The sequence below is a fragment of the Hylobates moloch genome, unplaced genomic scaffold (assembly GCF_009828535.3).
Source record: "Hylobates moloch isolate HMO894 unplaced genomic scaffold, HMol_V3 SCAFFOLD_1, whole genome shotgun sequence".
Classification (NCBI taxonomy): domain Eukaryota; kingdom Metazoa; phylum Chordata; class Mammalia; order Primates; family Hylobatidae; genus Hylobates; species Hylobates moloch.
Window position 1 is genome coordinate 202013062 of NW_026652276.1, and position 18524 is coordinate 202031585.

General features: G+C 37.5%; 1 protein-coding gene across 2 annotated transcripts in view; it reads left to right on the top strand.

Moving 5' to 3' along the window:
* The window catches only part of CPED1 (cadherin like and PC-esterase domain containing 1), a 317314-nt gene that overhangs the window by 74567 nt on the left and 224223 nt on the right, over positions 1 to 18524 (top strand). For both annotated transcript variants that reach the window (XM_032761566.2, XM_032761567.2), the window contains one exon: positions 621 to 696. In XM_032761566.2, coding sequence (XP_032617457.1) covers positions 621 to 696 — 76 coding nt within the window. The remainder of the gene's footprint in view (positions 1 to 620; positions 697 to 18524) is intronic.

Consider the following 18524-nt stretch of genomic DNA (forward strand, 5'->3'; position numbering starts at 1 on the left):
ATGTTACTATATTTGTCTCAAGTATTTTATTTTATATTTAGCAAATATCATGGCTTCAAAATATGAAAGGGTTTTTCTTTTTTTTTTTTTTTTTTTTTTGAGATGGAGTCTTGCTCTCTCACCCAGGCTGGAGTGCAGTGGCGCGATCTCCGCTCGCTGCAAGCTCCGCCTCCCGGGTTCACGCCATTCTCCTGCCTCAGCCTCTCCGAGTAGCTGGGACTACAGGCGCCCGCCACTACGCCCGGCTAATTTTTTGTATTTTTAGTAGAGACGGGGTTTCATCGTGGTCTCGATCTCCTGACCTTGTGATCCGCCCGCCTCGGCCTCCCAAAGTGCTGGGATTACAAGCGTGAGCCACCGCGCCTGGCCTATGAAAGGGTTTTTCAAAAAGTGGTCCCAAGGACCACTTTCAAAGCTTCCCAGGGGCAAGTTTTAGTTTTATCAAATAAGCTACTTCAGTATTCTGGATTTGCATGTTGACTTGCAGAGATTTGAAGGTGGGGTGTGGGTGGTTTAGACAATGCATCCCATCTATACTCTCTGGATTTTTTGTGTTTGCTTGGTTTTGCTTTAGCATTGATGAATGCCTCACTCACTAGAATCTTTTTCATTCCTTTTAGGCAAATATATTACCAGCAATACAGCAACCACTTTGCAGAAAGGAAGGATTATGTCAAATAGTTAGAAGATTCCCAGGTAATCTTTCGTTTGCTTCCTTAGGCTTAAACATGTGAGATATGCAGGCTTCCTTAGCAGACAGCAGCTAACATGGTTTCAGTTCAGCATCTGTTGCTCCTTTGTCTATCAGTTCTACAATCACAGATCCTCCACAGTTCACAACGCTTTGCCAATGAAAAGACTTAAAGTGAGGAATAACAACCATAACACTTGTGTTCTTTTAGTTTTGCCTTCTGATTTGCCAGATTAATATATTTCTTATTCTCCTTTCTGTTTGTTTTTAAAATAATTGCTGCTTTATTTTTAAAGTAACCATTACAGTAGTTCTTAGTTATGTAACACTTGGGGGTTTTTATCGAAGTATGTATTTCTTTATATTATTCTGATCCTAAAAACATTGTTTCTCCTTTCTGGAATCCTCTCAATTTGTCTGTGTGTTAAATACAGGACACTGAATGAATAAATTCTGCGTTTTAACTATGTTAGGAATTTGGGACAAAAATTACCATCTTCAGTTTCCTCATAGGTTCCCAGAGTAGAAAAAGCATCAGAAGGTATATGAGCCCTCAGAGATGAAATAAGCCCTCATAGAAAAAATGATAGCCTACTTTAAAAGCCATCAGTGAAAGGGTTCCTCAAATTTCTTGTTTAAAACACATTTGATGTTTAATAGTTTATGTCCCCAGAAAGTTCTTTACTGCATAATTAAAACTTAGATCTACATAGCTTTAATTTTGTTTTGTGTTGATTTGTCTCCTAGTTGAATCAGGAAACAAATAATCTATCTTAATCCATCAGCTCTCCCATTGGGGTTTCTGCTCCCACTCCAAACATAAACCACACTGGCATGTTCCACTGTAAAGACTACAGTCATCGACTGATATTTACTGAGAATTAAAATAAAATAATAAATCTCAATTCAACTTTCAATTTAAGATACATATCTAAATAGCTATGTAAATTTGGTTCTGTAATTATTGTTTTATATGACAATTATAACTGACTACATAAGCTGAGTGTTTTTTTGTTTTTGTAAACTCTAGCTGGAGAGTTTTTCAGTATATGAAAAAAGTAATGTTTTGAGGAGAAGCAAATAAAATAATTATTTTCATTAATACAATATTAAAATATCCAGAAATTCTTTAGAAAAGGCAATCTGAAGAAATTATTTTTACTTTTGACCAGAACCTACAGATTTTAAAGTGTGTTTTTCTTTGTTGCTATTTACACTTCAGAATGGTTGATTCAGAACATTGTTTCTTTAGCTTTGTACTTAACAGAATAAAGTCATAGAAATGAAAGGCTGTTTATGTTCAGAAATAGATTACCAGTTTTTTAAAAAGTTCCCCAAGCAATTCTTATATAAGTTTATATTTTACATTTGCTTCTGTAAAACTAAGAAGTATTTTCTATCTTCTTTTGCTTCAAACATTTTTTTATTCTTGAGAACATCTAAGTTCTAGGCATCTGTAGTTCTTTCTACACTCTGTCTAGTGCGTTAATTTTGTATTTATCTCTGTGACTAACAAGATAGTTTCACAGAATGCACAGCTTTTTAAATGGAATTATTTCTACCATCATGTTATCTTTCTCTAGATGAAAATAATTTTCTTACACGTGTAGCTTTAAAGAAATGTCTGCAGCATTATTTTCTGATCTAAGTTTTATAAGTAGTAGCTTTCGTTGTAGACTGTTGGTATAAATATATCATGTATAATAAATTCAATATTCACAAAATTAAAATTTTATTTGTTATGAATACTGAATATTTAATATTGAATACAGATTAGGTAGTGACATGTCAGTACCTAAATATAGAGTATGATTGTAAAGGTATAATAGTAAAACTAAACATAATACTATATAATCTAGACATTATATCAAAAGCCAAAACGTCCTGTGTAATTTTAAGCTGTGTTTCATTTGGAGATTGACAAAACACAAATTTTGAAACCAGAGATTTTAGCTCTGCCACCTATTCTCTGTGTGACTTCAGGGTTTTTTTTTTTTTTTTTTTTTTTTGAGACGGAGTCTTGCTCTGTTGCCCAGGCTGGAGTGCAGTGACACGGTCTCGGCTCACTGCAAGCTCCGCCTCCCAGGTTCACGCCATTCTCCTGCCTCAGCCTCCTGAGTAGCTGGGACTACAGGCGCCCACCACCATGCCTGGCTAATTTTTTGTATTTTCAGTAGAGACGGGGTTTCACTGTGTTAGCCAGGATGGTCTTGATCTCCTGACCTCGTGATCCGCCTGCCTCGGCCTCCCAAAGTGCTGGAATTACAGGTGTGAGCCACCGCGCCCGGCCTGTTTTTTGTTTTTTTAACCCACAAAGTGGGATTAAGAACACCCATTTCATAGGTTTAATTTTAAAAGTCAGGCAGATTGTATATGTGTGTATATATAAATTAATTTGAAGAATAAAACATATTATACATTATTCCTAACACATAATGTCAAAATAATGGTAACTGGATTACCCTGGATTTGAAAAATCAAGCAGGCAAAAATCTAGAGGCAAAAGGCCTCAGAATACTTAATATTTTCTCCCTTTACGTGATAAATTATCACTAAGATTTTATCTTTGGGTCAAAAACTGTGAAGGGTTTGAGATCTTAACCCCCTGTCGCAAGCTTACAGGTCAACCTGTCTCAGTTTCATGGTTATTGGTAGAAGACATGAGATGCCTAGGTCAGAGACCAATGACTTTTTTATTTATAGCAATAATGGTAAGCCAACTATCAGCACATGTACCAGTTCACTGAAGCCTGTTGGCCCTCTGTATCTGTGGGTTCCACATCTCTGGATTCAACCAACCATGGATAGAAGTATTAGGAAAAATAATCTCACAAAGTTCCCAAAAGCAAAACTTGAATTTGCTGCATGCTGAGTATTACATTGAATCCATAGGAATGAAGTGATATGCAGGCATTGTGTTAGGTATTATAAGTAATCGAAAGATGACTTAAAATATACAGGAGGATTGCATAGATTGTATGCAAATACGACATCATTTTATATCAGGAACTTGAGCACCCATGGATTTTAGTATCCATGGCTGGGGGCGCAGCAGGGGATGGGGTGCAGTCCTAGAACCAATCAACTATACTTAGTGGTTTGCATTTTTTTTTATATACTTTAAGTTTTAGGGTACATGTGCACAACGTGCAGGTTTGTTACATATGTATACATGTGACATGTTGGTGTGCTATACCCATTAAGTCGTCGTTTAACATTAGGTATATCTCCTAATGCTATCCCTCCCCTCTCCCCCTACCCCACAACAGGCCCTGGTGTGTGATGTTCCCCTTCCTGTGTCCATGTGTTCTCATTGTTCAATTCCCACCTATAAGTCAGAACATGTGGTGTTTGGTTTTTTGTCCTTGTGATAGTTTGCTGAGAATGATGGTTTCCAGCTTCATCCATGTCCCTACAAAGGACATGAACTTATCATTTTTTGGCTGCATAGTATTCCATGGTGTGTATGTGCCACATTTTCTTAATCCAGTCTATCATTGTTGGACATTTGGCTTGGTTCCAAGTCTTTGCTATTGTGAATAGTGCTGCAATAAACATACGTGTGCATGTGTCTTTATAGCAGCATGATTTATAATCCTTTGGGTATATACCCAGTAATGGGATGGCTGGGTCAAATGGTATTTCTAGTTCTAGATACCTGAGGAATCGCCACACTGACTTCCACAATGGTCGAACTAGTTTACAGTCCCACCAACAGTGTAAAAGTGTTCCTATTTCTCCACATCCTCTCCAGCACCTGTTGTTTCCTGACTTTTTAATGATGGCCATTCTAACTGGTGTGAGATAGTATCTCATTGTGGTTTTGACTTGCATTTCTCTGATGGCCAGTGATGATGAGCATTTTTTCATGTGTCTTTTGGCTGCATGAATGTCTTCTTTTGAGAAGTTTCTGTTCATATCCTTCGCCCACTTTTTGATGGGGTTGTTTGTTTTTTTCTTATAAATTTGTTTGAGTTCATTGTAGATTCTGGATATTAGCCCTTTGTCAGATGAGTAGGTTGCAAAAATGTTCTCCCATTCTGTAGGTTGCCTGTTCACTCTGATGGTAGTTTCTTTTGCTGTGCAGAAGCTCTTTAGTTTAATTAGATCCCACTTGTCAATTTTGGCTTTTGTTGCTATTGCTTTTGGTGTTTTAGACATGAAGTCCTTGCCCATGCCTATGTCCTGAATGGTATTGCCTAGGTTTTCTTCTAGGGTTTTTATGGTTTTAGGTCTACCATGTAAGTCTTTAATCCATCTTGAATTAATTTCTGTATAACGTGTAAGGAAGGGATCCAGTTTCAGCTTTCTACATATGGCTAGCCAGTTTTCCCAGCAGCATTTATTAAATAGGGAATCCTTTCCCCATTTCCTGTTTTTGTCGGGATTGTCAAAGATCAGATAGTTGTAGATATGCAGCATTATTTCTGAGGGCTCTGTTTTGTTCCATTGGCCTATATCTCTGTTTTGGTACCAGTACCATGCTGTTTTGGTTACTGTAGCCTTGTAGTATAGTTTGAAGTCAAGTAGTGTGATGCCTCCAGCTTTATTCTTTTGGCTTAGGATTGACTTGGCAATGCGGGCTCTTTTTTGGTTCCATATGAACTTTAAAGTAGTTTTTCCAATTCTGTGAAGAAAGTCATTGGTAGCTTGATGGAGATGGCATTGAATCTATAAATTACCTTGGGCAGTATGGCCATTTTCATGATATTGATTCTTCCTACCCATGAGCATGAAATGTTCTTCCATTTGTTTGTATCCTCTTTTATTTCTTTGAGCAGTGGTTTGTAGTTCTCCTTGAAGAGGTCCTTCACATCCTTTGTAAGTTGGATTCCTAGGTATTTTATTCTATTTGAAGCAATTGTGAATGGGAGTTCACTCATGATTTGGCTGTTTGTCTGTTATTAGTAGTTTGCATTTCAAGAGAGCAACCCAGAGCTTAGGAAGTTCGAATCTTTAATAATGTGCAGTGAGTATGCCTACCCTTTGCCCCAGAGAGAGACATTAAATTTGTTATAGTGGACAAAAAAATAAATGTCCCTTTGCTCTGGAGTGAGGCACCATCTCTATTTTTCAAGGCTTTCCACTATATAAATATCTTTGAAAAGCTAGTTCAGAACAAATGTGGTCAGTTCCTCTGTTTGCAAAATGTGCAGAAATATGAAAGATAGAGCAGTGTCTCCAACAATTTCAGAGAGGAATACCTAACAAGTCCTAGCTCTGAGGCTTAGTTATTGTATAATTCTGAGGAAGACTTAAAACTTACTTGTACTTCAGTTTTCTTATCTCTAAAAATACAAAGTTTGGCAATGATCAATAATGCTGAAATCCCATAATTCTGCTGTGACTTTTCCCCATATAGACTTGTCACAGACTTTATATTCAGTAGTAGGTAGAGACAGGAATGCTAAGAAAGGAGAGATGACCATGCTGGTAAATGTGGCTGGAACCCATGCAAGTGAGGCAGGACAGAGTGTTGGCTAGATGCAGAGGAGTGATTGGAGATAGCACGTAAGGCTAACACAGTCTGTTCCATTCCATAGACAGAGTGTACCTGACATTAGACTTGTGACTCACATTGAAGGGCACACATCCACGGAATTTTTACTGGCTAGCACAAAGATTTATTTTTTTCTTGCCATTTAATGCTTTGCCTTTTGAAAAAAAAAAGTGTCATAGTTTTTAGTCGGCCCAAATTTGTTGCTAATGTTTTTTGTTGCTTTTTATTAAGTTTGCTCATTTTGATAAAAGGGAATTTTTCACCATATTTGAAAGACAAGTAAGTATAAAACAAAACATAAGAGAACTGTTTTGCTTGGGCTGTGAGTTGTTGTTTTTGTTCTTTTTAGTACAGCATCGCCATCTAAAAAATCCTGGTTAAAAGTTTGCCCAATTTTTGGCCATAACTCATTCTTTCCAGTAGTTTTATCTTAGCTCTGAGCACTGACCTTCATGTGAAACTTGAAATATACCAGGACTTGTATTCAAAGATAGCATTTTGAACATTTTAGGATTTGTGTCCTCATTTTAAAAGTAACATGTGAGTATATAAAGAAAAATGAAAATAATAGGTAAAAGATAACACCTTTTGTTGTATCAAAAACAAGACGGAAATTTAAAAATTATGGATAGTATTTACTACCAAATATAAAATATATCTTCAAAATAATATAATTAATATATAATTTATATTTAATATAATTAAAATAATTTTTAAACATTGACCAATAATAGTTATTTATTTTAGGTGGCACTGATGATTGCTGTTAATATCCCAGGTCTAATATTCTAAGCAAACTTTCAGAGAAGGTTAAAGTTTGCTTGTTCTCTGTGTTCTCAAATCCTGATACCCCCTCTCTGTGGATTCTGTGGGCTCCTTGATGCTTCTATCATTCCAAAGAATCTCACCTCTGTCCCAAACATGATTGTATTCCTTATGCAAAACATTCCACTCCCAAGTAAAATTCTCATCTCTTTAGTATGACTTACTTCAGCTAGGTAATAGCAGAAAGTAAGCTGATGGAACTAATTCAGACTAAATTATACCCTCACCTCAGTTATAAGCCTCTTAGATGTATTTGCATTTTTATAAAAGAATCTTGCAAACCCAACGAATTTCTAATTGGTATAATTTCTGGAAGTGCATTCAAATTCTCATTTAATTCATCAGTAAGCCATCCATCCCCAAAGCTTACCGAATTCATCCACTTTTCTCCATCTCTGCCATGACCAGCCTAGTCCAAATCAGCAGTCTCTCATATTCTTCTCACTTCCTTTCTTGCTCCTAAATAATCCAGTCCATTCCGTTATCCAGACTGTAGCCAGATTGATCTTCCTCCCACCATTTTGTAAATAACTGAAGCAAGTTTATTAGGTCTGCTCACATAAGTCTGTTTAGGGACTGAAACAGTATAGCCTAGGTCACCAACTCTTTGATGTTCTGACATGATCCAGGGACAGATTTTATCTAGAATAGGAACCATAAGCCCAAATGCTCACAGGGCCTTGGCATGTGACATAACAAATTTCCTAATAAATTCAGAAGCTTTAGAGGCCAGATAACCTGCACCTTTTCAGTATTTGGCCTGCCATCAAATGTAGAGACTTTAATAAAAGCCATTTGGTCTCCAAGAAGAGAAGAGTTGAAGATACAGGAAAGTACAAGACAGGAGCAAGTGGCCTCACTGAGACATCTCTCTCGACAAGGTTGGAAACCTCTGGATAAATTTCCTCATTTTTTTTTTTTTTTTTTGAGGTGGAGTCTTGCTCCGTTGCCCAGGCTGGAGTGCAGTGGCGCGATCTTGGCTCACTGCAAGCTCTGCCTCCCAGGTTCATGCCATTCTCCTGCCTCAGCCTCTCCGAGTAGCTGGGACTACAGGCGCCCGCCACCACGCCCGGCTAACTTTTTGTATTTTTAGTAGAGACGGGGTTTCACCGTGGTCTCGATCTCCTGACCTCGTGATCCGCCCTCCTTGGCCTCCCAAAGTGCTGGGATTACAAGCGTGAGCCACCGCGCCTGGCCCATGTTTCTTATCCCTGTAAAATTCAGTAACCATTAGGATTCAGATCCCATCCAGTGGTCTAGTCCTTCTTCTCCCACTTCCTCAGTCACATGCTTTCCTATACTTTCCCTCAGCACATTCCCTTAGCCCTTGGTAACTTTAGCTGCCATTTTCCCTCACAAAACAGAAATTTTGCTAGCCAAGGATGACAATGAAGCAGGGTTTTTTAATTAAAACTTTACTCTCTGGTATTAGCAGGGATTTTTCAACATATCTTTGCTACTTTTTCTTACTATCATCTACCAACTTTTAAACCATTCAACCCTTTTTTTAAATTATTTCTTTTGAGACGAGGTCTCACTATATTGCCTAGGCTGGCCTTAAATTCCTGGGTTCAAATGGTCCTTCTGCCTCCACCTCCCAAGTGGCTGAGACTATAGGCGCGGGTCACCATGCCTGGCTCATCCAACATATTTGATAAGAAACTTATCACTTGGGTTAATTTCTTCCTCTCCACTTCAAATCTGCAATCATTCTTGTCAGTTTTAACATCTGTAAAGATGGGCCTTTAATTTCATCAGTCTAATCTCATAGCTCTTTGAGTTTATCCATGTTCTCATTTCTCTTCAGCTTCAGCCTCCCACCTCTGTAGCCCTGCTCAGTAACTTTTATCACCCACAACTGTCTCTGGAAGCTCAAGCTTACTTACCACTTTATAATCACACTCTTTTGGCCTTCCTCATTCCTTCAACACCACCAATCTTGGAAACTCAGATGACATTTTTGGTAATCTTAATTCTGTCACTTTCCCCAAGTCCAACAGTCATTTTTTAAATCATAATTTCTTTGCTACCAAGCCTGGACCATTTAATCTGTCAGGTGAGGTAGAAACACCTGGAACATTCTTTCACACTAGCGCTTAAGCCACCAACCAATTCTACATTCTGATTTCTCTTTTCCTATACAAAAAAACATGGGAGTAAATTGCACAGTGTGCTGTTCTCCCCCCTAGGATGCCTTCCTCACTTACTAAAATAGAAAAAATAAATCACACTAATTCTGCAATTTTCAGCTCAACCACCACCACCACCAAGAAAACTGGCTAGTGGCCACGGAATTAGCCTCACTCAATTACCCTCTAAAATACTTAGGAAAATTCATACCAAAAAATTTTAAGAACTACTCTCAGCATTCATAGTATAGAAGAATCTAGGATAAATTTCCATGCATTCCAAGGCTGATGGAACTAAATTTTAGTTCCTAATGCTTTGTTCAATTCAGTATGGGTAGAGGAACCCTGTACCTCCATGATCAGGATGTATTTTAAAAGAAAAGCCAGCAGAATGTGCTGATGGTTGAGATGTGGTTTATAAAAGTAGGTATCCCTAGAGTTTTTTTCTAGTCATTAGTTGAGATAGACAAATTAGACAGTGGGAAATAGAGCTTTGTCAGTCAACCATAGGCTTAAGAGAAGACACATGGCAGATCACAGACACATTTCTTCCGATTTGAGCATATTGGTTTTAAAATGAAATTTATATATGAAAATGAGTAACCCAACCAAAGATAATTACTAGAAAAGTTTTTATGTATACATTTCATACGAAAAATTTAAACTTGTTTTTTTAGACATTGACTCAACAGTATGTTCAGAGTGAAGTCTACCTAATTTGCTAAGATAGATTTACACTATGTTTCCTCTGTGTTCTTATTATACCTTGAAAAGCCTCCCTTGTAGCAGTGTCACAATGTGGCTTTGTTGCATAGTTGACCCTTGAACAGTGCAAGTGTTAGAAGCACTGACACCTCGTGCACTTGAAGACTTTCCCATAACTTTTGACTCCCCCAAAACTTAACTACTAATGGCCTACTGATGACTGAAGCCATACTGATAAAACAGTCAACTAACACATACTTTGTATGCTATATGCATTATATACTGTATTTTTATAATAAAATAAGATGGAAAAAACAATATGTTATTAAGAAAACCATAAGGAAGAGAAAATACGTTCACTGTTTATTAAGTGGAAGTGGATCATCATGAAGGCCTTCATCCTCATCATCTTCATGCTGAGTAGATTGAAGAGGTGGAAAAAGAGGAGGGTTTGGTTCTGCTGCCTCAGGGAGGCATAGGCAGAGGTGGTGGAGGAGGTGGAAGAGGAGGCAGAGGCAGGCACACTCAGTGAAACTTTACAAAATATATCATAATTTCTGTCTGACTTTTTTGCTTTTTCATTTCTCTAAAAATATTTCTACATAACACCAGTCCTTCTTCTACGGTTTACATTAGCTTCGGTGCCCATATCGTAGAAGGGTTCATGTTGTAAAAGAAGTCAAAAGCCGTCTTGTGTAATGCGAACCCTTCTTCCAGGTTGTCTAATGTCAACTTGTTTTCTGGCACTGCTTCTTCTACATCTTCTTCTTCATGATCTGGTACTTGTTTGGGAGGACTCATCTCCATGAAATCATGAATACTTCAAGTTATCTTTTGTTAATTCCTCTGATGTGGTGTCTATTTGCTCTTGAATTTCTCCAAGATCCATATCTTGAAATCCTTCACCTCTTCCCAATTTTTTTTTTTTTTTTTTTTTTGTCAAATCCACAAATTATTTCACAATTTCCTTGACTGGCTCTCTCATTAATCATGTAAAGCCATGCACAACACTGGGACACAGTTTTCTCCAGCAGGAATTTCTTCTTTTGGGCTGATGGTTTTCATGGCTTTTTCTATAGCAACAGTGGCATCTTCAATGGTGTAATCCCTCCAGATTTTCATGATGTTCTCTCTGTTGGAGCTCTCTTCCATAGCACTGACAATCCTTTCCATAGAGTACTGTGTATAATGAGCCTTAAAGATCCTATGACCCCATGATTTGGAGGCTGAATTAGAGACATTGTGTTTGAGGGCAAGTAGACCACTTTGATGCCTTCAAAGTGTAGAGCTCATGGAGTTCTGTGTGATCAGAGTCTTTGTCCAATGTGAAAAGAACTTTAAAAGCAGTCTCTTGCTGGCAAAGTACTTCCTGACTTCAGGAACAAAGCATTGATGGAACCAATCCAGAAAAGGGGTTCTTTTCCAGGCCTTGTTGTATAGCCAAAAGACTGGCAGCTGGCATTTATCTTTGCCCATCAAGGCTCAGGGGTTAGAAGCTTTATAAGGACAGGCCTGATCCTAAACCCAACTGCACTTTCACAAAAGAGTTGAGTTAGCCTACTCCTCCCTGCCTTAAATCCTAGTGCTCACTTCACTTCCTTACTAATAAATTTCCTTTGTGGCTTTTTTTTTTTTTTTGAGGGCAACTTCATCTGCATTAAAAACCTGTTCAGGCATATATCTTTTCTCCTCAATGATTTTCTTAATGGTGTCTAGGAACTCGTCTGCTGCCTCTTAGTTGGCAGAAAATGATTCTCCTGTTACCCTGACATTTTTTAGGCCAAACCTCTTTTTGAAATTATTAAGCCATCTTTTGCTAGCATTAAAATCTCACCTTTAGATCCTTTACCTTTCTCTTGCTTTAAGTTGTCATATAATGACTTCACTTTCTCTTGAATCACATTAGAGTCTGCAGGCATGCCTTTCTTTTAGCAATCCTCCGCTCACATAAAAGCTGCATTTTCAATACAAGATAAAAAGGTGTTTCACAAAAAATGCAATGTTTTCACACCTGCTTGTGTAGCTGCAGTGATGGCTTTATGAATTTTATTTTCTTCTGTTTACCATGGTCCATATGCTGGATTCATTTATTTTGAAATGGTGGGCAACTGCAGCTACAGACCTCAATCTATGGTACACATCAAGGAATTCAACATTTTCCTGTAACATCGTGGATTTGTCTACTTCTTGGGAGCATTTTCAGCATTACTAGAGGTACTTTGTATGAGTCCTACAGTCTTATTCAAGGTTACAGCATGGCATTAAACAAGATGAAAAATAATAACAACAGGAGGTTTTTTTTTTTTTTTTTAGTTTTTACTGCAATACACAGTTTACTGGTCTGACAAATTGCTTAGGAGAAAATGATTAGCATCACAAGTCATTTTAAGCAAACACTGGAAATACTTGTGCTCACTGCGATAGCAACAGGAGATGGCTACAAAATTATTACAGTAGTATGGTGTGTACTACTGTTAATTTTATGCTGTTATGATTTAATATTGCATTTTTACATTTGTTTACCTTTCTCTCTGCAGTGCCATGCATGGTCTCAATATGTTCGTGTGTATAAGTTTTTATTTATTTATTTTTTTTTGAGACAGAGTCTTGTTGTGTCACCCAGGCTGGAGTGCAGTGGCGCGATCTCGCTGCAACTTTCGCCTCCCAGGTTCAAGCAGTTCTCCTGCCTCAGCCTCCCGAGTAGCTGGGATTACAGGCATGTGCTGCCATGCCCGGCTAATTTTTGTTATTTTTAATAGAGGCAGGGTTTCACCATATTGGTCAGGCTGGTCTCGAACTCCTGACCTCAAGTGATCCACCCATCAATAAATTTTAACTTTTTATAAGATTTATGTACATTGCATGATAGTAAGTGATAAAATAGACTGAAATCTACATATATTTTACATTTTCATGGCATATCTCACTTTTTCTTAATTTTTAAAATATTACTTGGCTGCGTGATTCAACTTTGAGCTTTTTAAAAAATTGTTGCAAATTTCCAAAATTTTTCCCAATATACTTATTGAAAAAACAATCTGCATATTAGTGAACCCATACAGTTCAAACCCATGTTGTTCAAGAGTCAGCTGTATTTGTATGTGTTTGTCTCCCCACAAGGACTGAGACGCCCTGAGGGTGGGACATTATTTTTTCACTTTTCAAATTCAGTACATGGTCATAGTCCCTAATATATAATAGTCACTCTAATAATTTTGAATGAAACATGCTAACTATGGGGGCCAGAGTTAAGGAAGGGGAACACTGCCAATTATCAGAGAGTTTTGGCAATGCCTGGACCGGTTTCTCTACGTATGCATTATGAGCTTGATATTGAGCTGATGCTATGGGGCAAATAACAAGGGTAGGATAAATCAAAAATATAATTCCCTACTCCAGCAAGACATAATTAACCATTTTAAATAATAAGCTTTCTACAAGTTTGAAAGAACTAGAGAACTAGTTTTAATATTGTCCATAAACTAGGTAGAAAGATAGCAACAGATTTCATAATATAGGATCAATTTCTGGGTGGTTACCATTGCAGCCGAGAGACTGTTACTGCTATCTAAAAGGACAGGTTTGACCCTTTCTTACATGGTTGGTTGATCCTTGTGCATGTGGTCTGGAGATGAACAAGTAATTTTTTCAGGCTGACTCATAGTTTTGTACATTTCCACCCAAGTCTTTAAGTATTCGTTCACTTTTCATTTGAGGAGAAGCTACGTGCTGACTGCCAAAGGATGGAATAGGAAGACAATGGTGAGAGTTTTCTCTCTCTTCTTATCCAGCAATGTTTTGGTACTTCTTATAGATTAGCTCTCTGGGCAGTGTCTTCATCCTAATGGTTCTGTATTCAGGGAAAAGGGAATAAATCTGCTATTTCTTGCTGACTCTCAGGCTTTAGCTTTTCTTCTCCATGGATCTTGTAAAGAAGAAAGTGAAGGTGTATGATATATAGCCAGAAAAACCTAAATCAGAAAGAAAGAACATTGATCTAGATTGCAGTGGATATTGGTGGATTTTTTTAAAGCTCTAAACTTAAAAAAAAAATACTCAGGAGTCCCATATAACCAAGAAAGAAATAGAATGACTGTGATAAAGGGTAGGATCCTCTCCCCTGTATCCTCCTCTTTGCCCTTTATTTTCTTCCTCCTGGTGGCGCCTGGAGACTCCTGCTTGACACTACTCCATCCCCCACGAAACTTGGGAGAGTTCAGTGTGAAAATAATGACTCCAGATAAGGAACTCTAGAATAGATTAACAGCAATCAGTGGTGGTGGGTATATTTTCTACCCCCACTTTTTTGTGATTCTATTTATCAAAAATGAAACTTAGTAGACATGTTCTTTTTCCTTCCTGTATCCTTTTTAGGTTTCTGGCCATCCGTGAGAAGGAAATTAATGAAAATGGAAGTCAAATTTTAAAAATGACTGAACATGCATTTTTTCATTCCTTTTAGCTTTTGCTTTTATTATGTCTTTATCAAACAGTAAGACACATTCATTATGAAAAGAATAGAAAATACGGATAAGCAAAAAGAAAGCAAAAAATTAATTTAGTGAAATTACATACCTTTTCCATTCATGTGCAATTTTTACCTACTAGAATGCTACATAATTTAAGTGTGAACAAATTATTGCACATTTATTGGTGGGAAACTGAAGACATTATAAATAATGGAGATCTACATTTAATGTTACAAAAATATTCCAACCATATTGTTGAGTTAAAAATAAAAGAAAGGAAAGTAGGCTCAATAATGTATACATTATATAGATGTATTAATATATTTTATATATTTTTCCATTTATACAATATGTATTTAAAATGTGTATTAGCAATATGCTTTGTTTTAAAATAGATACACTTACATATTTACAAATATACTAATTTTTTTAAATGTAAATATATGCTTGTCTTTTACCTTTGTTTATGGTATTTCTAGGCTCGCATAGGTTTAAAATTTTTATATAATCAAATTATTATTTTTAAAGTGGTTTTTACACCTCACTTTCAGGCTTAGAGTATCCTCAGAAGTAATTAGAATTTACCTTGCTCAGTTAGTTTTTTCTTTTTATACTCTGTTGTTCAGTACTTTATGATTTGTTTTTCGCTTCTTACTTTTTATTTCATACTACTTTATCATTTGTATTTTACGTTTTTTTTTTTTGTTTTTTTTTTTGAGACAGAGTCTCACTCTGTCACCAGGCTGGAGTACAGTGGCACGATCTCCTGTCATTGCAATCTCTGCTTCCTGAGTTCACGTGATTCTCCTGCCTCAGTCTCCCGAGTAGCTGGGACTATAGGTGTGCACCACCACACCCAGCTAATTTTTGTATTTTTGGTAGAGATGGGGTTTCACCATGTTGGCCAGTATGGTCTCAGTCTCTCGACCTTGTGATCCACCCTCCTTGGCCTCCCAAAGTGCTAGGATTACAGGTGTGAGCCACCGTACCTGGCCTGATGTGTTTTTTAATTTTTAGTGGAGCATTACATTTTCATAAGCCATTTCTTAGTTTTGAAGTAAATGACTCTTCTAGCCAGGTGGAGCAGTAGCATGTACTTATAATCCTACCTGCTGGGGAGGCTGAGGCAGGAGGACTGCTTGTGGCCAGGAGTTCGAGACCAGCCTGGGTAACATGAGATCCTGTTTCTGAAAAAAAAAAAAAAAAAAAAAAAGAAGACTTCTATTATTGACATACTAGTTGAAACTCTGACCATTTTATGCTTGAATTGCATATATGCTAACTATTTCTGTATGTTGGCTTTATTCTTTCTGCAGATGGGCTTTCTCCACATGATGGAGAAGATGGCTGCCAGGTACTCCCTGCTCAGAAATGCAGCCACTTCCCTTTCACCTCCAAACTGGGAGACCAACATGTGTCAACAGCCCACTCTGCTCAACACTGTGACCAGGAGAATAGCTCCTGTGAATGGTTGGGCTGAGGCTGCTCCCATGGGCACTGTATTAGTTTGCTAGGGCTGCCGTAATGAAGTACCACAGACTGGGTGGCTTAAACAAAAGAAATTTCATTTCTACAGTTCTGGAGGCTGGAAGTCTAAGATAAGGTGTCAGCAGAGCTGCCTTCTTCTGGGGCCTCTCCCTTTGACTTGCAGATGACCGCCTTCTTGGGATATTCTCACATGTTCTTTTCTTTCTGTGCAAGCCTATGTCTGTGTCCTATTCTCCTCAGGACATCAGCCATATTGGATTAGGGCACACTCACGTGATTTCATTTCGCCTTATCTACCTCCTTAAAGGCCCTATCTTCACATACACCCATATTCTCAGGTACTGGAGGTTAGGACTTCAACATATAAATATGGGGGAGGAACACAATTTGGCTCATAGCAGCCAGGGATGGGTGGAGAAGACAGAAGGCTGCGAGTAGCAGATTCATGATATCACATGGAAACAGGAGAACAGATCCCCAAAGGAGAAAGAGATACTGGGCAAAAACAATAGATGTGTATTAGTAGAGGTGTTTGAAAAATGTTTGTTGACTGCTTATGGTAAAGCCCATGGAATTCTTAGGCAGATGTAGTCCTACTTTCAAAATCATTTTAAAGTAAGGAAATATTAATCTTTCCTTCCCTTCAGCACCAAGAACTCTGATACTGCCCATTGGCTACCCAAGTGCCCATCTGCTGGTCTACATGTAGAATTACCTTTATGTGCCATACTTGGATCTTTGTCTCGCAAAAGCTAGACCAAGCTCACTGAGCCAAAGGTGTCTCTTGCTCCTGTGTTGCTCATAGCTTTATACTTTGCTTATTTGGCATCAGGCCAGTTTAAAAGTCCATTTTCCAGAAAACATTTAGCAGTTTGCTGACATCTCTGAAGTTGTGAAAAATACTGATTGGCTAAGAAAGCTGAATAACCCCTCTGCTCTTTGGTAGAGTAAATTTCGAAGACCCCAGTGTTTAACTGATTTGGTAAATTTTACGTTTCTGGTGTTTGACTTCTATACCTATGTTGTCCTGTACAGACACTTACCTATTTCACTTAGAGAATTTGTCATCTTGTGCCAAATGCCACTAGAAATTAGGGGCAACATTGGGTAGCACGCTGATAATTTGTAGGATTCTGACAATTAATCCTGATTTTCAATAGACCAAAAAGTAAGAAGTAAAAAGAAAGATATTCACTTTTGTGATCTAAATCTCTCCAGCAAGCCCGTTTACTCATGTAGATTGTAAACACAGATGCGTAGCAGTGTGTCTGTATAATACCAAAACAGCTGGCTAACACATGAACTTCAAGCAATTGATATTGGATTTCTTTGCATTACATAATAAACACTGAGTATATCATATTTTTATTTCGCAGATTTGGTTATCCTGTTCACCTAGCCTGAGTCTATTAATCAATAGTTTATTCTTAGTTGTGTGTAGACATACTCCATGTCTCACCATATAGTCTGCGAAAATAAAGTATGCTATAAAATAAACTATACTACAATTGTTTGGATCTTCCTCAACTAATACATTGCCTGTGATTGTGATATGATATTTGCCCCAATAAATTCTTCCTGAGCCACTATGTTTGCAACAGAAATATTAGGAGTTAATCTGAAACCTGGATCAGATTTCTAAAACACATTGCTTGCTTCAAAATAGATGAGAAATTTTTTGCAGAAGTGGTCAAACTTTTTATTTTGAAGCCATCAGGGGCTCTGCCTGGGGATTACAAGGACTGGGTTAAGGGTACAGAGCACAATCAAGTTCCAAGAGTTAGCTGCTGAGGTGGTGAAAATTCACCCTAAAATTTACATACCTGCTTTGTGAATAAACCCAGTGAGTGAAAGAGAACTATACTATAATTTGTATTATTTATTTATGCATTTTAAAAACCTTCATTTTACACACACATACATATACCCAGAGAGAAAGAGATTGAGAGGGAGAGAGAGAGTTTGGTGTTGGGGGATATTGAACTTCAAAATGATCACTCTTTCAGTATCCTTCTGCTGGTAGAGACAGATATTGAACAACAAGAAACTTACAAGTGTTAGAAAAACAGTATTAGTAAGTTTGCAGTGCTTAAGGCTGTTTTCATTTATTTTCACAGAAGTCCAGGGCTATGCACTGATTTTTGATTTGCAACATATCATCAATATTAGAAAATAAAATCCCACTAAAGTGATGCATTAGCTGAAATGCACAAAACTCCATAAATTGTATGCTATATAACATGTTACTCATGGAAAGGCGATGCTCGTTATGACTAGTCTCTTGAACTTACTTTTCATTTTAACCATAATTAATATTATTAGGATCAATGCATTGTCACAGGCATCTAGCCTCTTGTAATCTGACACATCCTGTTGAAAAATATATTGATAAAGACTCAAAATGAGAGTTGCAGCAAACTATAAACAAAGTGCAATACATTCGTCTTCCTTAATAGAATCTTAAGAGTCTTTCATTTGCATTTGAAGTTGTGGTTAGAAAGGAGCATGTTTTGGCAGAAGTATAATTAACTGAATAAATAGGGTAGCTTTGGAAGATGTTTTACTCTTTGATGGGTTGGGTGTGCTCCTTTCTGGGAGAGAAGCATGAACTCCATTATATAGAAAACCCCATTCAAATCCTGTGATTCATTGCATCAATAACTTTTAAGACCATTTTCTTTCCACTTCTCCTAGCACCATCTAATGGTGAAAGATGG